The sequence below is a fragment of the Mustela nivalis genome (genome assembly GCF_964662115.1).
Source record: "Mustela nivalis genome assembly, chromosome: 15".
In the NCBI taxonomy this organism is placed as follows: Eukaryota; Metazoa; Chordata; class Mammalia; order Carnivora; family Mustelidae; genus Mustela; species Mustela nivalis.
The window spans coordinates 7,664,863-7,685,284 of NC_139034.1; the positions used below are offsets into that span (position 1 = coordinate 7,664,863).

At 43.0% G+C, this 20,422-nt stretch overlaps 1 protein-coding gene across 2 annotated transcripts in view; it reads right to left on the reverse strand.

The window, feature by feature from the left end:
- The window catches only part of SPATA13 (spermatogenesis associated 13), a 342,569-nt gene extending 322,597 nt beyond the window's left edge, over positions 1 to 19,972 (reverse strand). Inside the window, exon 1 of one of the 2 annotated variants that reach the window (XM_082700184.1) lies at positions 19,556 to 19,972. In XM_082700184.1, the coding sequence (XP_082556310.1) occupies positions 19,556 to 19,567 (12 nt within the window). In that variant the 5' untranslated portion in view covers positions 19,568 to 19,972. Of the gene's footprint in view, positions 1 to 5,654; positions 5,725 to 19,555 lie in introns of those variants that run through there. The other variant, XM_082700187.1, reaches the window with a different exon arrangement.
- Positions 19,973 to 20,422: the final 450 nt, after the last annotated feature.

Below are 20,422 nucleotides of genomic sequence, written 5' to 3' on the forward strand. Positions count from 1 at the left end.
CACAGTGATCGCCTCTGAAAGATGCCTTCAGAATAATGTTGACCAAGCCTACATGAGAATCTCCTCAACCACAGTGCTGCCTTTATTACGAAAGACTCCATTATCCTCTACTTTCACTCGAAGTCTGCTCTCTGGAGTCATGGCAGGATCTGTCGAGGTCCTCCTCTCTAGGTAGTTCTTTACAGAAGTTAATGTTCCATTCATGCTAAATTAAAATATGTCTCAAATTCTTTTTTTTTTTTTTTAAGATTTTTATTTATTTATTTGACAGAGATCACAAGGAGGCAGAGTCAGGCAGAGAGAGGAGGGGAAGCAGCCTCTCTGCTGAGCAGAGAGCCTGATGTGGGGCTTGATCCCAGGACCGTGGGATCATGACCTGAGCCGAGGGCAGAGGTTTTAACCCACTGAGCCACCCAGGCACCCCAGTATGTTTCAAGTTCTTAACAACCGTATGACATAAGCCCACATAGGACCTTTCAAACTCGTTTTGTCAAGGTTTGGTTACAGGTGATTTTGTGAGCCAATGTTATGGTATTAAGCCCCTAATACTTTTCATAGTATTGAAATTAGAGAATGTTTCCATTAGAGAACTTTTCCAAGTTGGAATTCATCTCCTTTACCACAAACTGCAGCAGCCTGTTCCAAATCTGCAAAAATGGGCTCTGACTTCAAAGTTTGGCAATCATTTCATAATTGAGAAGAACGATGTTTCATTGTAACTGCTTGTTACTTGTCAGAAAAAAAAAAAAAAAAGACTGAAGAAGCATGTGACACACTTCCCAGACTCCAGAAAAGCATCCCTCACCTTCCAAATGGCTAGGGCCTTGAGCACAATAAGTGGATTTAATTTCCTAATGAAGTCTGCTGTTCAAACATTCAACAATTTCACCCTCAAGCACCCAGAGACCCCATCAGAAAGTAATCCCAGCTGGTTTTTCTCCATCTCGTCAGAAGATGGGTTTTTCTAGGTAAATTCTTTCTTTATCTTAGCCTTGTGGGTTTGAATCTATGATTCAAGAATGTAAGGTGGTGGGGCGCCTGGGTGGCTCAGTGGGTTAAAACCTCTGCCTTTGGCTCAGGTCATGACCCCAGGGTCCTGGGATCGAGTCCCACATCTGGCTCTCTGCTCAGCAAGGAGCCTGCTTCCTCCTCTCTCTCTTTCCCTCTCTCTCTCTGCCTCTTTGCCTACTTGTGATCTCTGTCTGTCAAAAAAAAAAAAAAAAAAAACTTAAAAAAAAAATAAGTAAACAAACTTAAAAAAAAAAAAAAAGAATGTAAGGTGGTCTGTGGGGAGTGGTGGGGGGAATGACAGAGGCACATCTTATCAGTTCCCTGGCTGAGAATGTCATTGGCAGAATCTGGCATCAAGTACTTGGCATCCATGAAACAGTGTCAGCCTTCTTGAGAGGTGGCGTTATCTCTTATTTGCAGACAGGCCTTATTGCTGTAAATTGCTGACAAGGGAAATATGTCTGATTCTATGCATAACACATTGTTAGAAATAACAGCATTTTAATATCATTTACACCAGCCTCACACTAGTTAGTAATAGATTAATTAAAATCATTAATAAAAATGTAGTAGTCCAGGGTGCCTGGGTGGCTCAGTGGGTTAAGCCACTGCCTTCGGCTCGGGTCATGATCTCAGGGTCCTGGGATCGAGTCCCGCATGGGGCTCTCTGCTCAGCGGGGAGCCTGCTTCCTCCTCTCTCTCTCTCTGCCTGCCTCTCTGCCTACTTGTGATCTCTCTCTCTCAAATAAATAAATAAAATCTTTAAGTTAAAAAAAAAAACGTAGTAGTCCATATAAAATTGCTGCCTTGGACTACAAATGTGATTGACCCTGGGATGCTCTGTCCTCGACCCTGGGATGCTCTGTCCTCCTCCAGGAGGCAATAAATTGTGTGCGATTCTGCAGGTGCAAAATGTCAGACTTGGGATTCTGAGCTGCCACGGCAGGCCATGCTTTGGAAGCACTATGTTCATGACCTTCCACAGAGCTGGCTCATTTCATCCTCTGTGTGTCAACCCATGTTGCTTTTTTAAAACCACGTTTTCTAGTACTTTCCACTCTTTTCTGAAAGCACAGGTGACACATGACCACACACTGTCAGTGGATGATATGGGTAAAAGTGAGACATCCTACCTAGAAATACAACTAGAAAAAGAATCCCTTTGAGAATTGCACTTTAAAAACTAACACAGACAGGGTTGGAACAGAAAAACCCAAAGTTAGGCTGGGTTGTTCTCAGCTTTATATGGCAGCCTTCCCGACCTGGAGAACTTGAGTGTACCCAAACAAAGACATTAATTATTAGAGTAAATACAGAACCACAAAAAGGGGTATTGATCGGCAATGGAAGCATGAAAAGAACGCAAACTGGAAGACAGAGTTTATCTGTATGTGAGGAGGGCTACATCATAGACGCCTGCTATCCCTGTCAGAGGCAACAAAACGTCTGAGTAACAATAACTGACATTACGGGGCGCTAAGCAAGTGACCATTAATTACTGCTCAGAACACTTTTTATGTGTTAACTCTGTTTTCTTAACAGTTCTAGAAGGTAGGTTCTGTCATTAACAATGCCAATTCTGCAGAGGATAAACTCAGGCATGGATGAATTAGAGGAAGGCATACAGCAGGGTGACAAATTTGGGTTATCAATTTGGGTTACCTACCACACCACCCAGCCTCTTGTCCCCTTTCTCCTGCTTACATGCTCACAAAGTGGTCTTCCAAGTACAGAAGCAGGTTCCATTCCCCACCTCAGTCAGCATCAGATTGGAGGAGTGTGGGGCGGCTTCAAGTCTAGTCCTCTAGGTAACTGTCAGATAGCAATTGGTCCTCTAAGCTCTCTGGCATCTTCCTCAGTCCTGTGCTTGGCTAATCTGAGCCCACAGCTGAAACACATCACCTTCTTAGTGCTGACCAATCATGTTTCTGACACCTACAATGCTTGAATTTGTCCCAATTCTCAGCCCCAACCACTTGGGGACCTTTTAAATCAGAAATGCTTGGCGAGCTTTTAAAAAAATTCCAATTATATCAGAATCTCTGATTGAGAGACTCAAGCATTGGGGTTTTTTAAAAGCTCCCCATGTGGTCCAACAGGCAGCCAGACTGAGAACAACACTGCCTAAGATTACTTTGCCACGGGCCCTACTGGGGGCCTAACCAGGTGTACCCATCAGGGTTCCCCACAGAAACACAACCAATAGGAGATTTTAGATAGAAAGATGATTGATTGATAGATCTATCTACCTATTTAGAGAAAAACTGATTATAAGGAATTGACTCACATGGTTTTGAAACCTGACAAGTCCCAAGTCTGCCAGGTGAGTCTATACACTGGAGAGCTGATGGCATCATTTCCAGTCTGAGTCCAAAGATGAGAGAAGATCAATGTCCAGGCTCAAAGACAAGCCAAGAGAGCAAACTCCCCTTACTCAACGTTTTTGTCTACTCAGGCTTTCGGTGGACTGGATGAGGACCATCACGCTGGGGAGACCCACCTGCTCTACCCCACCCACCCATTCACATGTTAATCTCTTTGAGAACTACCCTCACAGAACACCCAGAATGAAGTTTAACCAAGCATTTGGACAGCCTGTGACCAGGGTAATATGACACATAAAGTTAACCCTCACACAAGCCTTGTTCAGGGTGTTCATTTGAAATGTCTGTACTATACAGGTGTCTGCACATTAAACCCTAACACTTCCACTGCTAGGGTATCGCCTCTCAAGATAAATGGGCTCCACACCGTTCCAATTACACATCCCCATAAAAAAATGTTTTAAAATTCTGTACGTCCCTATACACATTTTTTATTAATCTATATATTACATTGGATATAAAGATACACATATATTCTGATATATACACATAGGTGTGTATATACATGCATGTTTATACATGTTTATGAATATGTGTGTCTGTGTATCTACACACACATTCTGATCAGTCTGCCCACCCCAAACGGAGTACCCTCACCACTTTAGTGGTATAGACATGACATTTTTCTCTCTGGTGACCGGGTTCTGTACTGTTCATTCTCCATTTTTAAAGAGATATGGTATCTCCTCAACAAGGCTAACTGTTGAGCGCTTAAGCTTCTTTACGGGGCCAGCGGCAACACAGTGCCTGGGACATACTGGTGGAAATAGTAATGGCAAGTAACCAGCAGGGCATGCTGGTCTGTATGGAAATTCTCACGCAGCATTATAAACCAGTGGCTGACACCATTACTTAGCTTTGCCATATTCTCGAAGCACTTTTCATACCTGGAGCAGAGCCTTCTAGCAGTCACCTCCCTTGGACACACCAGACGCGTTTTGGAGCACTCTGTACCCTCAGGGTCTAGCCAAAAGGGTGTCAGCTACAGAGGTGTATGGGCCATGACACCAGTCTTGGCTGCAGGGCCTCACCTGGGCCTTGTGCGGGGCTGTAGCCATCTGGTCACAGGCCACGTTCTATTTCTTAAAGAGCTTCCCCCACATGGTATTCTCTCCGAGCCTCACCATACCAGCGACCACTCCTGCCAACACCCCTCGGGGCACCCCCCCACCCTCCCGCCCCCCCCCCCCGCCTGTGGGTGGGGCATCAAGCCCCCTGGGGCCCAGGAAATCACTTGTTGAGAGTGCTGCAAACTTCAGGAGCAAATATCCCTGCAGACTGTGTACAAAGAAGCCACCCACCCCTGCCCAGAAACATCCGCCTTCCACCATTAGCGATGCGGTGGGCTCTTCCTGCGCCGAGCCTGAAATGTTGGGCTTTGTTTATTGTAAGACTTCCTGTTACCCTCAGACTTGAGGGTATTTAATCCCAACATTGACATTGTTGTATTTAATCCCCACAACTGCCTGTGTGCTTCACGTGGCTGTAAGGCAGAGCTCCGTAAACTGCAAACTGCGCATGTCACGCAGCTGGGCGGGGCGGACGCGACTCTCACCAGGGGGCGTGGCCCTGGCCGCCAAAGTGGGTGAGGATTCGCTGGGGCTAAGAGCGCCCGCCCTCCGCTTAATACTCAGCGCTGCGCCTCAGTCATCTGACTGCAAGTGGGCATAATTATTTTACCAACTTGGTATCGAACTGTGAAAGCTATTTAAATAATGCACCTGAGGGGACGCCTGGGTGGCTGGCTCAGTTGGTTAAGCAGCTGCCTTCGGCTCAGGTCATGATCCCAGCGTCCTGGGATCGAGTCCCACATCGGGCTCCTTGCTCCGCAGGGAGCCTGCTTCTCCCTCTGACTCTGCCTTCCACTCTGTCTGCCTGTGCTCGCTCTCACTCGCTCTGACAAATAAATAAAATCTTAAAAAAAAAAAAAATAATGCACCTGAAACACTTAGAGTGCTTGGGTTACGAATGTTAGTAGCTATCATTACAATAACCCTGTGGTCATCATGATCGTTTCCTCCTCCGGTTTGGGGTAACTTCATATATTTACATATTTCACTGCGCTAACATCTTCATTCCGAATGAGAACTAACTCTCTACGTGTAAGATTTTTCTTCTCAAAAACAAAAACCACATCCCATTCCCCTCTACCCCGCATCAACCAGTACAAAATCTCCCTGATCTGACCTTCTATCAACAGAGGTCAAGGTAGTTTGAATACTCATTCTCCTGGTATTATGGAATAAGAAGAATATTTACCTCTTAAACAGTTGTCCTCATGAACTGTGCTGCTGTTGTAACCCTCTCACTTTTTCCTTGTCGGACTCACCATGAAAACTAGTCCTATAGGCCTGCACAGGGAGAGAATAAAGTAAGGGCACAAAGACAGCTGGGAGGCTGGATATCACTAACTTTGCAGGTGAAGCTCCACGAAGGAGAAGCTTCTTATGACCACGGCATTCACAGTAAATTTCCAAGGAGAAAAGGTGAGCAGGAGGGAAGTCTTTCGAGTGTTTTAAGCTCACGATTTGCTTGCTTACTTTAGACAGAGTCCACTAAAGTTTGACCTTTGTTATTTTCACTCTACTGCATGCTGATCAGACCCTAAGTCTAAGTCAGTGACTCTATTTTGCAAACACAGGATTTCTTGTCCTGAATCGGCTCCACTTACATCTTAAAGTGAGGACGTGACTGTATTAAAAAGAAAGGACAGTGGAGATTCTCTTCAAGCCTGTACTCAAAGGCAGTTGACATTATGGTGTGCTCAAACCAACCCCCTCCTCACTGACCACCATGGGGACCTCTGCCCCAAGCGCGTAGGCCCCAACTGCCCTCTGTGAGCTCCTTCCCTGTCTGGGATTCTGCCCAGAATATTGGCAGGTGCCCTTTGTTTCCCTGCTACCCAGACTCAACCTTGAGTAACCCTTATCCTCAGTGTCATGCTCCTGAGGCTGGCAGGCCATTAAGCAAACAAGAGCACAGCTAACCTCACCCTCTTTTCTTGCCAGACAGATTTCAGAATTTGTGGGGAAGGCATTCACAGTTTCAATACATAACATTAGCACAATCCTCTCACACAGAGCAACACCCCATTCTCAGGAGACACTCTCTTTCAGAGCCTCAGGTCCCTTTCAACAATCACTTATCCACAGTTATTTATGAGCGATAAATGTGTTTAGTTGTTGAGGCAATGGTGGGAAACAAGGGAGACACGGTCCTGCTCCTTGGGCACTTATGGCCTGGTGGAGAGTACCTACCTGTGCAAGGAAACAGGCCCTTACAGTACATGAAATCATGATCATGAAAGAAAAGGGATATTCAGGGGTTCCGGAGAAGCCACTGACTCAGACTGGGGGAGCTGGGTGAGACTTGGCTGACAAAGACTGAATAGGAGTTTTCCAGGGGAAGGAGGAGGTAGAGGGAATGGAACAGGGGAGAACATTCCAGAAAAGTCAAAGTTCCTGAAACATGAGTGTGCACCCTGAGTTTGAGGAATTGAAAGATTAACCAGAGAAGAGGGAAGTGTAGAAAAAGGGGTGTGGTGAAGGAAGCACCTGAGGGATAAGTGGGACAGGCCAGGGCTCGCTGGCCTTGGAGGCTACGTTAAGGAGTTTTTCTCCTAAGGGCAATAGGGGACCATCAAAGGATTTTAAAGAGATGTGCCAATCCGATTTGCATTTCATAAACTTCATTCTTGGCTACAGATCACAGAACTACTGAGCAAGGACAAGGATCAGTTGGAGGTTGCTGCAGTAACCCAGAAGAGCTCCGATGTGGGTCTGGACAAGGTGGTGGGCATGGGGACACTAGGTGGTGGATGCACCTGAGGGACATTGGTGACAAGCTAGCTGGATGTGGAGGAGAGTGACAACTGCCTTAGAAAACCCAAATGGGAAACAAAGGAACTGAGGAGAGCTTTGTGGGTCAAAGGAATGAGTCCAGAGTGGGGCATGTTGAGTTGGAAGTATCCAGTATAGGGTACATGGGTTAACAAAATGAAATTTAACAATATGCTACTTTGTTTCTGGGTTGTTGGTTTTTTTTCCAATATATACCAAGTTATTTATTATCATGGGTTTTTATACCACCTTTTGAAAGATGAGTAAATCCCTAACAACATTAAAACATATTGTGAGAACTTTTTCTGTTGTTCTCACAGAGATACACTTTCTTCTGAATATAACCTCTCCAATAAAGCCTCCTACAGCATCAGATGGTATGTCTGCTTGGTCAAATGTATTGTCTTGGAGTCAATATTTGGTCAATGGTGTTGAAAAGCAGGGTTCAGTATTCTTAGACAAAGCTCCTGTTTCACAGCAGACCTCCAAAAGTCTCCCATAAGCTACATTAAGGATGCCAAACAAAAGCAAATTTTTCAAGAACAGCCAGTATAAAGCAGAGGGAGATAAAAAACAAACAAACAAACAAACAAAAAAAACCTCAACAGCCCAATTGAGAAATGAACAAAAGAAATGAATATAGTCCCAATAAAACCAACAAACAAACTAACTAACAAAAAGCAATGGTCCTAAGACTTCCAGAGTTCACTCAAGATAAGAGAAATGCAAACTGCAACTATTGTGAAACACTGTTTTCCACCATAAGATGAACAAAGATGGAGTTTGGTAATGCTCTGCATTGGTAAGGAGGTAGGAAAAGACAGTTTCTATACGGTATGTAAATTGGTATAATTTCCATGGAGGGCAATTTAGTAATGGCCCCAAATTTAATATATGTATAACATTTTTTTCAGCAAATCCATTTCAAGAAATGAGTTTTAATAGATATACATATATGAAGTGGTTTAATTTCACAATTAGTCACTGAAACGTGGCAATAACCTGACCATCAATAGGAAACTGGTTGATATAATATGTTACAACCACAGAACAGAACATTATGCAGCCATCAAAAAGGATGGAGGAAAGGGGAAACCCAGATGTCCATTGACAGAAGATAAAAATGGTATAGACATACAATGAAATATCATTCTGCCATTAAAGGGAAATTAAATTCTGATATAGGCTATAACATGGATGAACCTCTAGGACATTATGCTAACTGAAATAAGCTAGACACAAAAGAACAAATATTTTATGATTCTACCTGTAGGAGGTAGCTAGAAGAGCCAAACTAGAAGAGTCACATTCACAGACATAGAAAATAGAATGGTGGTTACCAGGGGCTACAGGATGTGGGGAGCAGTTGTTTAATGGAGACAGAGTTTCAGTTTGGGATGATAAAAAAGTTCTGGAGATGGATGATAGTGACAGTTATGCAATATGAAAGTACTTAAAGCCACTGAACTGTATGCTTTAAAATAGTAAATTTCATGTTGTATATATTTTACCACACTAAAAAAAAATGAAGAATTGCTTTATGAACTAAAAAGGAATAATCTCCAAAGCATATCATGAAGTGAAAATGAAAGATCCAGAATAGCATGTAGATGATGTCATCACTCATATGATAAACAGGGAGAGGATAGAAGAAAATATATTCTCTTACACAGGTCTAGTCTTCCTCTGAAGCACATGGAAGAACCAGGTAATAATACTGGCTGCTTCCAGGGAATTGGGTGATATGGAAGTGTTGGGGGGTGGAAGACAGGAGACAACTTTTCAGTAGATGCTATTTTTTATTCTCTGATTTCACAGCAAATAAATAAGGTACATATTTTTAAAAATTAAAACAATTTTTTTATAATTAACACACTTATATTTTTAAAAATAGAGTTTTTGGTGCTTTCCTACAAACTGCCATCTTGCCCATGATGAAAATCCATGTTTGAAATAATCAGTTTTTTAAGCTAGATTTTTAGTAAACTAGCCCTTTTGTTCAATTGGCAAATTAAGCTTTCAGAAACACTAATCTTTAATATGAAACTACTTGAATAAAAATATCAATGAAGGATGTTGTTTTCCATCATCTCTCTAATTCATATTCATTTAGCTACTTGGGCTAAATCTTTCCCTCTCATAAGCAGTTTTCATAAATTGGATCCCAGTAAAATTTCCAGAAGCCCCTTTCCCAAAGAAATAACCAAGTAAGGACACTGGAAAACACTGTCCCTGCCTTCCTTCCAGTCCATTCCCACAGCCCCTGTCCTGCCCCGGTGCCTTCCATTCAGCTGCTGGGGACTTCTGCTGTGTCTTTCCTTTCCTAAACCCATCTCGTCATAACTAGAATAATGTGGCTGCAATTAAATTTTGCAGGTATAACACTCATCAAATCTTGATAATAATGACTCCTGTTGCCTTTAATAGAGGCCATAGGACTCCTATACTTCTGATTAGAGTTCTAGTAAAAAAAAAAAAAAAAACTAATACAGTTTTTACAAGGAACTGTATCATTGGTCAACATTCTTGGGAACTTCTTTCATTTTTCTCATGTTTAATAGGGAAAAAATCTTAAGTCATTTTCTAAAGGATTTTACCCTTCTTTTCTTTTCTTTAAAAAAAAAAGGCAGTTTCTCTCTGCTAGTGGCATTCAAATTTTTCTTATCCTCATTACCTTAGTGTATGGCTTACAGTGTGGCTTTAAAGACCGGCCAATTTGAAATTAAAATTTTTGCATCTGTTATTTATTGCGGGGGGGGGGGGGACTATTTATACTTTGGATCATTAAAATACCAAACTTTTCCAAATCCAGGGCTTTTAGCTCCTAATTGGTGAACATTTAATAGCATAACCAAATTCTTACTGACCAAATCATGTCTTTTAGGGGGAAAAAAGTGCCTAATTCAGTGGTTGACAGCTTAAGTTGGCTGAACACAAACATTGCAGGAACAATGATTTGTTTGGGCAGATTCCCAGAGCTGCCAGTGAATAATATATTTAACTTTAGAAGCACTTACACTTTTCTCCAGAGAATATCTTCCCACAATCAGAGGAACTGTTGATTTTCTCCTTATTCCAGCCATCTTCCATCCCATTAAAACTGTGGTTATCTTATAAGTAGTGTGCTTCCTAGCTTTCAAGTCACGTATATATTTCAGAGTTAGTTGGGGAAAAAAATGTTCTTTCTTTTTTATTTTTCCTGCCTGATGTTTGATCTATTAGTTCACTTAAAATAGAAATTAATGGGCTCCTGGGTGGCTCAGTGGGTTAAGCTTCTGCCTTTAGCTCAGGTCATGATCTCAGGTCCTAGGATCAAAGCCTTGCATGGGGCTTTCTGCTTAGCAGGGAGCCTGCTTCCCCCTCTCTCTCTGCCTGCCTCTCTGCCTACTTGTGATCTCTGTCCAATAAATAAATAAAATCTTTTTTAAAAAAATAAATAAAAATAAAAATAGCAAGATTTCATTTCTTTTGATGGCTGCATAGTATTCCATTGTGTATATATACCACATCTTCTTGATCCATTCTTGATGTCTGTTGATGGACATCTAGGTTCTTTCCATAGTTTGGCTATTGTGGACATTGCTGCTATAAACATTCGAGTGCACGTGCCCCTTTGGATCACTACGTTTGTATCTTTAGGGAATTGGGAGGGAGACAAACCATAAGTGACTCTTAATCTCACAAAACAAACTGAGGGTTGCTGGGGGGAGGGAGGTTGGGAGAAGGGGGTGGGATTATGGACATTGGGGAGGGTATGTGCTTTGGTGAGTGCTGTGAAGTGTGTAAACCTGGTGATTCACAGACCTGTACCCCTGGGGATAAAAATATATGTTTATAAAAAATAAAAAATTTTAAAAAAATAAATAAAATAAAATAGAAATTAAAATACCAAAATTTAAAATTTTCCAAAGTTTCATGTTATGCTTTATATTTTACACTATTTGTAAATGTGTCAATATTGACACTCTTACATATTCTACACTAAATGATAATTTATGCTTCGCTTTGTATTGCTGCAACTGACTAGTCGCACAGGGACATCTTATGTTCCCAATCAAAAGAAATGACAGGCATTTGGGTTGAGGATGCATCCTGAGATATTCTACTTGAGATGTGCATAATAACAACAAAAACAGCCTCAAAGGACTGTGACATTTAATGGCGCTATGGCTGCTGAGTGGTCTGATGGCTTCTCAAGGCTGAGATCTCACAGCCAATACATAGAAGCCAGGAGCATCTGAAGACAATTTTATTTTTACAAAACCAGGAACTGAAAGAATGAATTAAGAAAAGCTAATAGAGACGCCTGGGTGGCTCAGTTGGTTGAGCAGCTGCCTTCGGCTCAGGTCATGATCCCAGCATCCTGGGATGAGTCCCGCATCGGGCTCCTTGCTCCGCGGGGAGCCTGCTTCTCCCTCTGCCTCTGCCTGCCATTCTGTCTGCCTGTGCTTGCTCTCTTCTCCCTCTCTCTCTGATAAATAAATAAAATCTTGAAAAAAAAAAAAAAAAGAAAGAAAGAAAAGCTAATAACTTTTCACCTCTAAAACTTTTCCTGGAAAGACTTTCCCAACCTTGTGCGTGAAAACAGGTTGGTAACGTTAATCATTGACCATTACAGTCCCATAGGGTTCCTGGAAAACTTATGGATGGAAGGCAAAAGGACTGATCCTTGACAAGCATTTGGGATTCTTAGAAAAGGCACTTTCTTTCCAGTTCAGGCTGCCTTTTAGAAAGAGCAGAATTCCAGACAGTGAAGAGCCTTAGAAATTATCTAATCAAGTCCCTCCTCTTGCAAATAACAAAATGTCACCTCTGGGAATTTGGTTTGCTAAACATTTCTTAATTGGTATTAGACACAAGACTTAAATGCATGTCTCCCAACCCTCTTCTAATGCTCTTACATCTTGGCCATCCAAATAGAATTCTTGTTGTACTAATCTTCATGCCACAAACACTTTATGCAATAAAAAGCCATCTCACTTGTTTGGAATTTGGCATATATTTTCCTTAGCAATAGATACACAGTGAATGTGTCCCTGAGCCAACCCCAAACACCAAATGCTCTCACCTGAATAAGTGGTGTGCTTAACAAATAACCAACACCACCTGTGAAACTATCTAACACCAAACTGAATTTATTTTTCTACTTTGAAACACAAAGAACAATGGCATCGACACTCCCTGCTGGGGACCCTTCCAGCCTGAAATCCTGGCTGATCATCAGGAAGGGAGGGCGAGGAGTGGGGAGCCTGGAGCTTGGGGTGGATAACCCCAGGGGGCACTTCTGTACCCTGAACTGGCTTCCCAGTTGCCATGTTTTTCTTCCCAGTCTTGGGGTAATGGCGACTTGCCGCTGCCCTATTTTCTGTCACCATCTAGGATTCTGGACCAATGTTTTTCTCCTCTCTGCCCTGCTGCTGCCCTCAACACAGTCTCATAGTTATATGTCATTGCCAACATATCTTTCTGTCCTTAAAAATGTATGTAAACTCTGCCAGTCTTTTCATGGCTTGCCAAAAATTTACAACTACTATCCACGGGGGAAAAGATTGAAATGGTCTCTCTTCTGCTCCTTCAACCTAGCCCCTTCTTTTATTTCCTTCAAATGGTGGTGCATTTCCTCCAGGATTATAAAGCTTAAAATCCTATGGCTAGATTCACCCTGGTGTAAACACATTCAAAGATAGGATTTCTTGAGGATCCTTACCGGATTGAAGCAATACTCTGAAAAGCCCGAAAGGGCCTGGGCTTAGGGGGGTTGGGGTGATGAGAACTTGAAGGAGATAAGCATGGGCAAAGCCACAGAGGAAGGAAGATGTAGTTCTCTGGCCCCCAGGCCCCACCTGGAGCAGTCGTTCCTAAGGCTTCCATATGTCCAGGAGCGCACACAACAAACTTTCAATGTTTTCATGCCTGTTTACCCGGAACTCTAGCATCAGCTACTTGAGGAGAAAGCTCTTGACTTTTCTTCTTATGCCCTGTCAGCACCGGATCAGATAGTAAGTGATTGACAAATACTTGTTGACTGCCTGGGAACTTTCCAGACACTTCAAGCTCGTGATTTTCTTCAGTAACACAGGGGAATGAAAGGTATTTCACTGTACCAAAATCTGAGGAAGTCTAAACAGCCATGGACGGTAATTTTTCCTCACGCTTTACACATATGTCTTTGGCTCTTTTCTCCTAATTTGAGGGGAGTGCCTCTGAGGCAAGTTTTTAATGAAATGGTGTTAAAGAAACAGCTATGGAACAGGCCAACCTACCTCCTGACCCTGTGTCAGCCAATTCGCACAACTGACCGCTTAGACCAAAGTCTGGCTCATATCACAAGGAGAAATACATAGTTTTGCCCTTCAGGGACTTGCACAAACTTTCAAAGCTGACTTTTCAAATTCCAGGCCCTGGCATCGATCCCGTTGCTAATTAAGTATGCATCGCTCTGAGAAATAGGCACTCTTTTTTTGGCTGGGTAACAATAGCTATTCCACACAAGAACCTGCTTCTGAAACCACCCATCATGGAATGGAAAGCTACTGGATCACAGCCAAAGGGCACATTTCAAAAGCTTCTGGTATTTCTTAAAAATGCTCCAACAAGTATATTGGATGCATATTCGTCAGTAGGGAAATTTCAGAATATAGTCTGGGGCTCCACACTTGATGTAAATAGGATGGTCCCCAAAGGGGAACAAGTCAGGGGGTGCCAGGAAGACATAAATAACAACTCTACAATTCCAGATGGTGAGGGGTAGCTTTCATGGGACTAATAGAAACAGATTGCTAAAACAATGGACAGAGTTTCTGTTCAGCTTACAAAAAAGGGTCGAGCAGTGTCTTATTAAAACTGTTTTAGCAGATCACAAGATAGTGGGGCGCCTGGGTGGCTCATTCATTAAGCGTCTGCCCTTCCGCTCAGGTTATGGTCCCAGGGTCCTGGGATCGAGCCCCGCATCGGGCTCCCCGTTCAGTGGGAAACCTGCTTCTCCCTCTCCTACCTCCTCTGCTTATATTCCCTCTCTCATTGTCTCTCTGTCAAATAAATAAATAAAATATTTAAATAAAGTAAAGTGTTTTAAAAAATCACAAGATATTGCACGAAGAAAAGTGGACAGGTATATTTCACCTTTTCTGAAGGCAGAATATGAAGTAATGAAGGAAGTCATTACCCAAAGAAATAAAAGTACTTTGAGACTCTGATGTTTGGTTATTTACAGAAACTTTTATTGCAGAAGACTCTGGAATCTTCTTTGGCCGTCTTGATTCCTACCTGATTCCTACCTTTACAAAGCAGTGTCTGTGCTTTGAGCAAGGCACTGGCCACAAGACTTCTAGGCTTCCCTCTTGTCCCTGTTATTCTATGACCAAAGCATTTTAATAATTTGAGTCTTGGCAACACACTCCAATTATAACCTTGTTAGCTGCTCAGTGCCTCAGAGAAAACTTTCAAATTCTTCTGGCAACCGTTCAGTCTGAAGTACTCCGCTGAACATCTTGTTAGAAATAAGCTGGAAAATGCCATTCTGATGGGTCTCCCTCGCTTACCTCCATGACTGTGACATATGACAGCTTCACTGTCCTCTCGGTATTTTGAGTTCATGTTTCCTAGATTCATCACACTACACAGGGAATGCATAGGACACCAATCGTATGCACTCCACAGCTCCAAAAAGGCAGAGAGATAGGTTAGACCTGGCTGGCAATGGGCTCAATCATCCGTTTCGTCTGCCCTTGTCAAAACTTGACAAGGCTTGAAGTTGGCCCTCCAGAGGTGAGAGTGAAAATAAAGTATGAAGCAAGCTAAATATAGAAGAATTCAGCTCTGAATCTTTTTTATCTTTATACATCCAATGGAATATACTGATAGAAAAAAATTGCCACTACTTGCTCCAACATTTATTTGGGCCAGGAGAGAATAAGAACAGGAATAAAACAGTTGAAATAGGCTCTGTCTTCGGAATCATAGATCAGGTTCACTTTTCTTATTTTTTATTATGGACTGACTTGAGTTCCCTCTAAATTTGTATGTTGATGTTCTAACCCTCAGGTGCCTCAAAATGTGACTTAATGTGGAGATAGGGCCGTGAAAGAGCCAATTAAGGTCAAATGAGGTCAAATGAGTGGGCTCTAGTCCAACAAGACAGGTATCATAAGAAGAGATTAGGACAGACAGACAGACACACAGAGGAAGACCAGGTGAGGATACAGCAAAAGACAGCCCCATACAAGCTAAGGAGGGAGTATCAGAAGAAAACAACCCTGCTAACACCTGGACCTCAGACTTGAAGCCCCCAGAACTGTGAGACAGTAAATGTCTGTTTTTTTCAATCATTCACTCTGTGGTACTTTGTTGTAGCAATCGTAGCAAACTAATACACCTTTTATCAACTTCATTTCACTGTTTTTTTCCCCCACTCACTTTTTTTTTCTTTTTGCTCCACTGAGCATGTCTTCCTTGCTTTTGCCCTGCCTCTGTCTGTACTTGTCTTTTATTTTTTGTTGTTGTTTCTTTAAAAAGATTATCTGTTTATTTGAAAGAGAGAGAGAGAATGAGCAGGGGGAGGAGCAAAAGAGAGAGAGAAGCAGACTCCCCACGAGCAGGGAACCTGATGTGGGGCTCAATCCTAGGACCCTGGGATCATGACCTGATCCCAAGGCAGAGGCTTAACTGACTGAGCCACCCAGGCTCCCCTGTACTTGTCTTTTTTTTTTTTTTTTAATGTTTTATTTATTTATTTGACAGACAGAGATCACAAGTAAGCCGAGAGGCAGGCAGAGAGAGAGGAAAAGAAGCAGGCTCCCTGCCAGGCAGAGAGCCCAATGCGAGGCTCGATCCCAGGACCCTGGGATCATGACCTGAGCCGAAGGCAGAGGCTTTAACCCACTGAGCCACCCAGGCGCCCCTGTACTTGTATTTTAAAAGAAGGTTTCTCCCCTTTTGCCCAAACATGTGGAATCTTGGAAGGTGAGACAGAAAGCAGGTGTCTTGCACCTAGCACCCCCAGGTCTGGCTTTGATTCTCAAAGCTCACGGGTGCATCTGGTTTGTATGGGTATAGTGCACAAAATCATTTGACATCATTATCAGAGGTGCCTCTCCCTCTCTGGCTGACTCTGACCATGTCACTCAACTTCTCTGAGCTTCTGTGTTTTCATATATTAAAAAAATAATGATGAGAATTACTGCATGTGGTTGTGAGGTTCAATTAAGATAAAGCATTGGAAAATATTTTATATACTAATCGTTGGGGCTCAGTTTTTCTATTTGTAAAATAGGTTCTACCTATCAGTTTATAGAATAGTATCATGAAAAAAAATCAAAAAAAGATTAGAATTTCTGTAACTCTTAATATTATGCATTTTAAAGGATTATTTCTACTCTATATTTCATTGGCCTAATAAAGCTTAATTTTGTTTCTCTTTCCACTTAATATTTATGAAGAATGTTGTATTTGATATTAAAAGATAGGTTCTAAAGACAGAAAAGACCTGCTTCTTGCCTTCATGGATCTTGTAATCTATTTAGAAAACTATTTTTTTGCAGTAAAAAACACTTATAAGATCAGTTCACAGTCGTTTTCAGGGCTGTGACCAGGTCAAATCAGATTCATACCCGAACTTTCTAGGACAACTTCCCAGATAGCAATTTCCAACTATCGTGTACTAACGTCACTGCCAGCAGAAGCTAACGAACCTGATTAAAAAGATTTAAACTAAGAAAAGTAGGGACACCTAGGTGGCTCAGTCGGTTAAGTCACTACCTTCGGCTCTGGTCATGATCCCAGCATCCTGGGATCGAGTCCCATATCAGGCTTCTTGCTCAACGGGGAGCCTGCTTCTGACCTGTTCTGACTGCTGCTCCCCCTGCTTGGACTCTCTTTCTCTCTGACAAATAAATAAATAAAACCTTTAATAAAAAACTATAAAATAAGAAAGATAATAAAACCTGAGTGCTAAGTAATGTATTTTGCTTTAAACAAATCTAATTCTATAATCATTTGTAAAATAGAATGCTTTGATATACAAGTATCTCTAATATTCTTAAAACTTGATTTGAATAATCAAATTCCTGGTTTTTCATTAGCTCCTCAGGAACCCCTGAAAAAAGATAGTTGACAATAATTGATAATAGCAATGTTCCAGTAGGAAGAACATACACTCTTCAGAAGTGCAATTGATATATTTTTTAAAAAATTTTATTTATTTATGGGGCGATCCCAGATCCCAGGACCCTGAGATCGTGACCTGAGCCGAAGCAGAGGCTTTACCCATTTAGCCACCCAGGCAACCCTGCAATTGATATTTGACTTTAGAAATATCTGACTTGGAAAACATCTCAGCCAAAAAGAAAACCACGTAATTATTTTTAGAAATTTACACTCACTCCTAAGAATCATCAAAATATGGTAATTTGGTAGGGACACAAGGATAAAGGATTTAATGCAGCATGTCATAGCAATCGCATTTGGATTTAGATCCTGACTTATCACTTACTAACCGTAAGAACTGTAAATTACTGTAGACAAATTACTGTACTTTTCTAGTCTCACTTTCCTCATAGTTTATTTATTTTTAAAGATTTTATTTATTTATTTGACAGACACAGATCACAAGCAGGCAGAGAGGCAGACAGAGAGAGGAGGAAGCAGGCTCCCCACTGAGCAGAGAGCCTGATGCTGGGCTCAATCCCAGGACCCTGAGATCATGACCTGGGCCGAAGGCAGAGGCTTTAACCCACTGAGCCACCCAGGGGCCCCTCACCTTCCTCATAGTTTAAACTGGTCCATAAATAATACTCAGCGGGGAGCCTGCTTTCCCCTCTCTCTCTGCCCGCCTCTCTGCCTACTTATGATCTCTCTCTCTCTCTTAAATAAATAAATAAAATCTGTAAAAAAATAAGTAAATAAATAAAACGACCCATTCCTGATTTCGACTCAGGTCAGGATCTTAGGGTCCTGAGATGGAGCCCCTCCTGGGATTCTGCCCTGAGCATGAAGCCTGCTTAAGATTCTCTCCCTCCCACTCCCTCTTTCCCTCTGCCCCTCCACCCCGGGTGCGCGCGCGCGCGCGCACACGCACACACACACGCGCACGCACGCGCGCGCGCGCTCTCTCTCTCTCTCTCTCCAAAACAAACAAACAAACAAGAACAAATAAAATAAATAAATTGGAGACAGAGAAAGAAATAAACCAGTGTGTGGAACACAGCTAAGAACTGTTAACAGATCAGTTAATAAACAATTAAATCTGAAGAACTAAAAACACCAAACCATAGCTTTAGCTATTACAGGATAAATGGGAAGGGGGGGGGGGGGGTAAAATACTACTGTAGCTGCCAATCACTACTCTAGAAAAGATAATTCGAATTCCTCTCCAATATTTTTTTCTGCAGTGCAGAGCTTAAACAAATAATCTTTGCGATAATAGGCCAAAATTATCTGGCACATTTACATGTAAGAAAATACCCGGTGGAAAAAAATAACGTTCTCTACCTTGCTTTGTGAAATTTGTGTCTTTGTAAAACATTTTAAGATATAATTATCTGAATGTTTTACACTGCCTGCTACCTACTGTATGTGCTTTTATTTTGCAAAGATTTTGGTTAATATGTTGGAAGGTTGAAAGCCAAATCATTTCCATGGATGCAAACCAGGCTCAGTATTTTTTTAATGATGATAATTAAGGAATATCCCTCGGCAGATGCTGAGGAATATTTTCTATGGAAATATTTTCTATGGAAAACGAGGAAACAGAATATTTTATTGTTATTACTTTTATAAAGAAGTATCTTCTAACTTTTTCATGTCTTCCACCAGACCACAATCCAGTATTTCCAAAGCAAAGTATGAGGGCATTAAGCACGTGGCAGCCCGATTCTCTCACCAAAGGACAAGTGTCGGCCAATACACTTGAGTTGACGATCCGGTGAGACAAGAACTGGCACATCTCGGGGAAAAGCTCCCAAAGACTTTGCGCCCCCCTCTCCCGTGCCCCTCCGTCGCCCCGCAACCCAGGCACGCCGCGACTCGGCCCCGCCCCCGCTGCCATGGCAACGCGGCCGCGCCAGCTCGCAGGCTTTGTGCTCCGGCGGCCGGGGGGGTGGGAGGGACAGCTCTGCGAGCTCGCCCCCCGCACCTGCTGGGTCGCGTCAACTTTTCAAATCTACGCTCTCCAACAGCTCTGCGGGATCTCTTACGCAGAACCGCTAATACCCGCCTTCTCTCACGCTTGTTTCCGAAAAAATGTTCCACGGGCAGAGGATGCCGGCCACCTGCTGCTCGGTGGTCCGTCCTCCAAACGTGAGGGAGAGGTGACAACCCACTTACCTTCCTCAGCATTCCTCCACGCCGGCAGGGGGGATCCCTGGACGGATCCGACCTTCCCGCGCCGAGCTCAAACAAAGTGTGAAGGAAGTGTCGGAGAAGCAGCGGGCAAACTTTGTCCCGGGCGAGCGCCGCCCCCCGGGCCCCTGAGCGCTCCTCATTTGCACCACAAAAGGCGGGGACACACGGCCCCGAGGTCGGGAGACGGTTACTCCGGCCGGGGGTGGCCTTCCGGGCCGGGGTTCAGATGGGCTCTGAGGGGCTGCTGAGATGCCACCTCTCCCTGGCGAGAACCAAGTCCACCGGCTCCTCCTCTGGGGCGAGTTGGGCTTCCCAGGCCCCCGGCTGCGCTATTGTAGGCTGGTCCCGGAAGACCCGGGCGGAGGGTGCGGGCGCGGCCGGCGGGAGCCCGTCTCGGGCTGCCCAGGTTGAATTTCCTCGCAGGGCTTTTCTCCCGCGCTTCCTCCCCGCCCCTCGCTGTTGCATAGTCATAAGAGGGCGGAGTCGCTCTCCATCTCATTTGAATCCTCAGGGTTGAGGAAGCTGAGGGAAGTGTGAAGATTGGATTTGGAAGGAAAGACTGCGAGAGGAGGGTGGGGAAATAAGTGCCAACATAAATATATGAGCAAACATAGGATTCCCCTTTCACCAGTCGCACGCACGTGTACACACACACATACACACACACACCCCATTTCTCCAAACCTGAACTGAGCAAAGGAAATTTCAAGGAGGTCCTGACTAAATTTCTTGGTCCTAATTATAGTTAGACTAATCGAGGAATTTTCCCTTTTTTTTTTTTTTTTTTTTTGCCAAGGGTTTTTTAAATCGATGATTTGAACAGTGTGTTCTTCGTACCAAAGAGAGCCG